This window comes from Sardina pilchardus, chromosome 16 (genome assembly GCF_963854185.1).
Source record: "Sardina pilchardus chromosome 16, fSarPil1.1, whole genome shotgun sequence".
In the NCBI taxonomy this organism is placed as follows: domain Eukaryota; kingdom Metazoa; phylum Chordata; class Actinopteri; order Clupeiformes; family Clupeidae; genus Sardina; species Sardina pilchardus.
The window spans coordinates 18,416,456-18,423,592 of NC_085009.1; the positions used below are offsets into that span (position 1 = coordinate 18,416,456).

Sequence of the window (7,137 nt, forward strand, 5' to 3'; positions counted from 1 at the left end):
AACAAACAAAGAGGTGCCTTTACCAACACACAAAACCTGGAGGGTGACTATCGAGGCGTATTGGTGTCCTGCTCAGCTACTTTTCTCACTGTCAGCATCTACTCCTCGGAGGTGCTGAGGGATACTGTAGGTTCAACTCCATAAGGTCATGAGATGGACATTGTCCTCTATATGCATCTCTGATGGGGCCTGTGGTATATCCATAGGGTTCAATGTCAATAGAATCATCAGTATCATATAGCCTTTCCGAATTGTTATGTTTTCATCCTGAGTTCCTTTATGGGTGTGCAGGTCTTAGGCTATAATTAAGACCGGCTTAATATGAATATTTCACATTATGGAAAATAATACTTTTGCCATGATGACAATATGCATGTTTGTTGACAGACTACTTTACCAAGAGTTTTTACCAAAACATAAATGCGTATCAACATCAGACCCTAACATGCTGACGGGTTCTGTCACTTGACTTACATGAGAGGCATTTTCCATCCATATGCACTATTATTATATAGAATAACTGCAGCTATAGCCTCAGCCTCTCTCTCTCTCTGTCTCTGTATGTATGTGTGTGTGTGTGTGTGTGTGTGTGTGTGTGTCCATCCCAGTGCTGGTCAGACTTAACTCTCTTCTACTGGTCATTTCCACTGTCTCAGCATTGTGTAAGAGAGGTTGTATTGACTCTTCTCTCCAATACTACTCCCTCTCTTGTTTTGCGTCTCTCGTTCTCTCAGTCCGTCTCTCTCCATCGCCTGTAGCCTAGCCTACCAAGCGGTCTGAGTGTCTCCCATGTTTGGAAATAGACGTCAGCAAGGAGCGTATTCGTGATTCAGAGAGGGTCCGGAACCACACCCCGTGCACTGGAGCAACGAAGGAACTTGCGTTGGGAAGAAATATAAGGTACCGCACTATATATTCACCCACACGCAACTTAGAATACAGGCTCAGACAACGCCTTTCACTCCTACTTGCACGCCGCCCGGAGAATGTGAGTAATTTTATGCTCACAAAATCCGCATTCCTGTTCTTGCATAATTCTGTGAGGAGAACATATGCAAAGCCTTGGCTCCGGACTCTTAACACTGCATAACTGTCATTTTGGCGTCTAGCCATGGGGGGCACGCGGGGGGTAGTTTTAGTGTGGTCCTTTAGTACATGACAGGAAAGACGATGTGGCTGTGTTTTTTCGAAAGTGCCCTAGAAGCTACATGCGTTATAGTGACGGGCTGCGTCCTGGGGGAGGCATCGGTTCAGTGAAAAACGCGCTAGTGAAGCCCCCTCTGCCCACGTCCCACTCCACCTAGCATAACGGCTCCCCCCTCCACATCCCCCTGTCTCTGCCCCGATTGCTGGTAGGCTACTATAGTCGAAATATCCCATCTGCACACCAACTCCGATAACGGCATTGATCTACTGCAATGATGGACTATCATATTGCTGCATGCTTTCCACATTTCGTCATGCAGACGTTTTAGTTTGAGCGGTGGCTCTAAACACAAGTCACCTGCAATGAACTGAGACATTCACCGCATCCCCTCTTGCAAATGCTGACTGCATCCACGTTATGAAAAGGAAACGCTCTTTAATGTTGCGACAATAAGTGTGCTTTTGAAATAATTCGTAAGATATTGTTTGTATGTTGAATATACTCGTGTGTCTGCGGTAGGTTACTTTATTCAACTGCAACGGACGAAGTCTGATTTCTCAGATTCCGTTTCCATCCCTGCCAGTTTGATAACCTCCACTTTACCCGTCTGCGGCACAGCCCACATAAGCAGCGCAGGAGGGGCACAGCCCGCCTTATCAGATCTGGGATTACATCTGTGCCGTCCCATAAACGACCACAACGTATATGATTTTTTTTAAAGGGACCTTGCTCATTGCGTTTTGCCGCCACCTGCGTTGACACCTTTCAGGTCCACATCGAAGCAGTGGATTCGAACTAGTTAACTTGCCATCCGATATGAACCATTAAACATAGGCTAGACCATAATAAACCCACTGCTGTCTTGGAAAGCACCGGATGCGAATCCCTTTCTAGAATGGCTGTATAATCTGTACACATCGAAACGCCCGTAGTAATGATACGCCCTATTAAGTGCTCACAGAGCTGAGTTTGGAATGCCATGGATATATCATAAGTCATCCTTGGTCTCCCTATTACTAACATACATTTGCTTATTGACTGATATGCAACACATATAAACAAAATATCACCCAAATGAACCAGCTTATATTTGCACACACTCACGCACAGTCCATGATGAAGGTTTGATGCTTAAATGCATCAGAAGTTTTAAAAGTTTAAAATGTCTGCTCCTGTTTTAAAAAACAGAGCTCCTTGGAGTCTTTTCCATGTTTTGGATATTCAGTTTCCCAAGATCACCTCAAACAAACCGTTTTCGAGTCCAGGAAGTGTTTATTTTCAACCCTTTTGTGATTTTGACACTTTTTTTTCTATCAAAAACAGCTTAGCCAAACACTCGGGGCGCCATGGACCACAACCCCCACACCCTGGACCCCCGGCACCGCAGCATGGACTTCCGGCAGAGGAACATGCTCCTGGACCACCGGGACGACTTCGGCACCACCTTCGCCGTGCTCATGATCCAGGTGGCCATCTTCCTGTCGGCGGGCGTCTGCCTGGGCCTGCCGCTGCTCATCTGGGCGCTGCGTCGGCTGCACGTCTTCCTGCGCCGCGGCGGGCGCGTGACGGCCTTCGTGGCCTCGGCGCTGCTCTTCGACTTCCTGGAGCTGGTGATGAGCTCGGTGGTGGTGATCGTGCTGGCGCGCGGCGTCTGCCTCATCACGTCCATCAAGTGCCGCCTCATGCTCTTCCTGTGGCTGGGCATGCAGTTCTGCGGCCTGCACTTCCACCAGCTGGCCGCGCTCGAGGGCGTCCTGGCCCTGGTCAACCCCATGCTCACCGCCAGCTGGCCCTTCGTGCTGGTGACGGTGGCCGCGTCGCTGCTCGAGTGGGTCTTCCTGGTGGCGTACGTGGGCGCGGCGCCGCACCTGGAGTGTCCGGCCGCGTACATCGTGTGGTTCCTGCTGGCCGTGGTGCTGTTCATCGCCACCGCCGTGCTCACCTTCCTGTACCAGCCGCCCGAGGACCAGCGCTGGTACCGGGCCAAGAAGAACGGGCGACTGGCGCTGGCCGCCGCCAGCCTGCTGGTCGTCTACGTGCCGCACTACTTCGCGCGCGGCATCCTGTTCGAGCACGACTCGGAGAAGGAGCCCGAGGTCAACGAGTACGCCATGGTGGGCTGTCTCTCGATGGTCGTCTTGCAGCTGGTGGTCGACCCCCTGCTGTGCGTGCTCTACTTCAAGGATATTCCCGAAATACAAATAGATACAGATATCCCTAGCGTGCCACGGATGAGTTTGAACTGACCCAACCCCCCCCCACCCCCCATCCTTACCTGTGAGTGTCTTGGATGAGTGCTGTGGAAGGAAGGAAGTCCACGCTAAGATGCCCCCCTGCTCCCCACACCGCCCCGCCCGAAAAAAAAAAAAGTAGTTACACACCTAAACCGCGATGAAGCGTTGCACAGATGTTTCGCTCGACTCAAACTCAACGGACTTCGCGCCTTATTTTCTCGGGGCCTCGTCAACATCTGAGAAGGCACATGCATGTCTGTGGCCTCCTGTGTTGCCCGGCAACCAAGCCATTCAGAAGGGACCCTACAATCAATTTGTCAATTGCAATTGAAATGAAACGAAATTGTACAGTGAAACAAAGGCTTTGAAAGAGAAAAAAAAGGTACCAGTTTTTGTCAGGAGGGATGGGGTAGCCTTCTAGCTCTACTCATTTTCTTGGCCTTACGGCACCATCTTAAAAGAAAATACCAGATATTGGCATCTGTAAAAGGGCACAACATAATAAAATGTAACATTTCCTCTGAACCTGTAAAATAATTGTAAAAACACTGTTAAATACCAATTAGCTCTGATGTGTCGTATAACTTTTTTGTACACTAGTGATTTTATGTCAGTCTGGGTGTGTTCTTGTTTTCAGTTGATTCGGTTTAATTTTCCTCCAGTAGAACAGAATTTCAAAATACAAAATACTGTCTTTCAATTCAATGCATTTTTACATCAGTAAGTTGTAGTTTATTTTGATACATTTCTTACAGGGGTATTTTGTATTTTGTAATAGGTTTTACATGCTGGTGTAACTTTATCCATCCATAAATCAGATTCACTGTCCTGGTTACAAAAATGTGATAAATTATGTTATTGTAACGATGAACATATTTATTATCTGATTTGTCTTTAGGAAAATGTTGTTTACAACTTTACAGTGTTTTGTTTTTACTATTGATTTATTTAAATGTAAAAGAAATGTACAGGGATATTGACTTGCATTACAACTACAGTACAAACATTACTGCAAAGTAAATGTATCCATTTCATAACTTTAACATTCACTTCCCAACACATTATGAAATCACAAGGTCAAAGATTTTACTTTCTTGCCTCAAGCAGCAAGTCAGGAAAATCTCTGTCCTTTTACTTTGATGTCACACAAATATCTTGTTACACAACAGTAACATAAACCTCAAGGAGGATGCTTCTCTTTGGTGTTTTCGTTTCCGTTAGACAGCCCAGCGCTCACCTGAACTGAACCACTTATTTTGCACTTAGATCACTCAGATCTCTGCATGTTAATTTATGAAATGCCAATTTGACACATTTAACTTGAGTTCTCAAGGACATTTGTTTGCATGTACAACAGCACAATGCATTCTACAACACAGCGAATGTACAATTCATTCAACCATATACCTACACACAGAAATCTCGTTATGAGACTGTTAACAGAAATAGTTGAGGACTGGTTTTCATTTTGCATTCAAAATCATAGTGGGATTAGATCTCATAAGACAATCCATTGTGTTATGGAGGAACTTGAAAATCATTCTTCATGGTCAAGTTATAGCTAACAAGCCAGTTTACCTTTCATAATCCACTTATATCTACACAGGTCACATAGTTCACCTAACCTCAAGTGAAAACCTTACAGTATTCCTTGAACACATACTTATATATACATGAGTTTCATAATAGTTTCACAATTATCATATAACTAGAACACACCTTGATTACTTTAGATATTGTGTTGACACAAACGTCACTTGCCTTCTCTCATTTCTTAGCTATATCATGAGACGAGAGTGAATTTCAGACAGACAGACAAAGTGCACGCACGCACATGCATGCGTGCGCGCACACACACACACCTGGTTTGCGAAACCTGAAGCCCCGCCGAATGGTCGGTGGACGTTTTTTGTCGCGGACCTAAGATGAACGTACCAGTGGCGGTCAGAGCAGACGAGTCACAGTCGCCTACAGCCAGACGTGCCAGTGTGCTAGCACTCAGTCCCACGTTTACCGGTGCTAAACCCCCTACTGCTCCTCCTCCTCCACTGGTACGTGCGTCTGCAGGCTGGGGCTTCTAGGTCGGGCTAGAGAGGGCTCGTCATGGCCACTCTGTATTTATCATCTTCGCCAGTGGCATGTACCTAATGACTGACGTTGCTGTTATTAAGTGTTCTTTGTAAACGAAAGACAAAAAACAAAAAACACTTGTATGCTATTTGTCATCTCTTGAGAGTTTCTACAAACTTGTTGCCTGTGATAGAAAATAAACTAGCCTCTGATTGACCACCCAGTCTGATGATGCTGTTGTCTTTTGCATTGACCTGTGTTTTTTAATTTTTTTTTTTATTTTTTATTTTTTTAAAGTTTTTCAGTCTTATACATTCTATGTTTGTCCTGGAGATACATGCAACAGTATATTACATTATGCTTATTACCTACACAAGCAAACAGACCAACTGTATGTGTGTCTCATCATTCCCTGTCTCTCAAACACTTACATATTGTCAGACGTATGGGTCAAACCAGGGCTTCTAGTTTCAGCACCTTGGAGAGCACCACCTCGGGAACACAGCCCCACACAGCTGCTCTGTGTTCATCTCCTCAGGCTTCCATTAGACTCCATAGCTTAGTTGACATCTGGCCAGAGTCCCACCCCATCTCACACTGTGCCTCCCTGGTGGCTTTAGAGTACAACAGAGTACACCCGAGAGATTTCTACACTTTTACACTATCAGTATCTGCTAATGTCAGTGCCAATTGAAAATTGTTTACAACCTCTTGCAAGATCCAGTGTTTGTTTCTCATGATGACAAACTGTAGCAAGCAGGGATGAAGTGGAGGGCCAGTAAACACAGTTTATCCATCTCTGAAATTACAGTGATAGAGTTTATTCACCTGTTATTCCAGTTTTTCCATCTCTCAAAAGAGTTCATTCACCACTTGCAACTTTTAACATTTAAAAATCACATTGTATTCTGTATTATCCACATGCACAATATGTTCACCCACCAACACTCTAGGAACCATTTAATACCACTGGTATTGTAATAAACATTGGGCAACAACTTCCACCCTCATCAAAATGTTCTGAATGACTTAAAAATCAGACACCACATGGCATAGTCCACCTAACTGAGATCACAGGATTTAGAGTGTATCGACTTCTTATTTTACCACTGCAAGTACATACATATTAACAATGTATCATTTGAATCATCATTGGCTGACTTTAACAAGCCAGTATCAGGCCGTATGCTTTAATTTCAGACACTGCATAAGATTAGGAGTTTCGATTTCTGATGTCATGGGTTAACTTTCTGGACCATAGATCCCTCTGGATAGACACAAGATGTTGTTTGGAGGTAGCCAAGATTCTAACTTCATATCTGCTACTGCTAAGCTGTCAGGCTTTTACGTACCGTAGGTACTGTAATGATCTGAGTGGTCTCTAAAAGACAATAAACTATGATGGAGCATATGTGGGGAATTCATTTAGTTGTTTCAGTAAGTGATATTCAAATAGGAAACAATCATTTTCAAGTGTAATTCAATCCATATACATTTTTGTTGTTGTTGAGTCCATCATTTTGGTAATTTTCAGCTCAGCCTCATATGGCAAAACAAAGTAGACTTTATTCATACTACCGTTACTCCCCCTAATGGCAAAGTAAATATTACAGCAATATCAGCTTGTAGAGTAGACACAGGGTGGCAAACTACCAAGGAGCAAGACATCAGTATGCTGATGTCATA

General features: G+C 44.6%; 1 protein-coding gene across 1 annotated transcript; it reads left to right on the top strand.

The window, feature by feature from the left end:
- Positions 1 to 930: 930 nt before the first annotated feature.
- On the top strand, positions 931 to 3,393 carry LOC134059574 (uncharacterized). Its single transcript, XM_062516019.1, has 2 exons — positions 931 to 988; positions 2,471 to 3,393. The coding sequence occupies exon 2, from the start codon at positions 2,494 to 2,496 to the stop codon at positions 3,391 to 3,393; it is 900 nt and encodes a 299-aa protein (XP_062372003.1). The 5' UTR covers positions 931 to 988; positions 2,471 to 2,493.
- Positions 3,394 to 7,137: the final 3,744 nt, after the last annotated feature.

Excerpts from the sequence above, each read along its gene's own strand:
- LOC134059574 (XM_062516019.1), top strand. The coding sequence starts at position 2,494 with ATGGACCACAACCCCCACACCCTGGACCCCCGGCACCGCAGCATGGAC.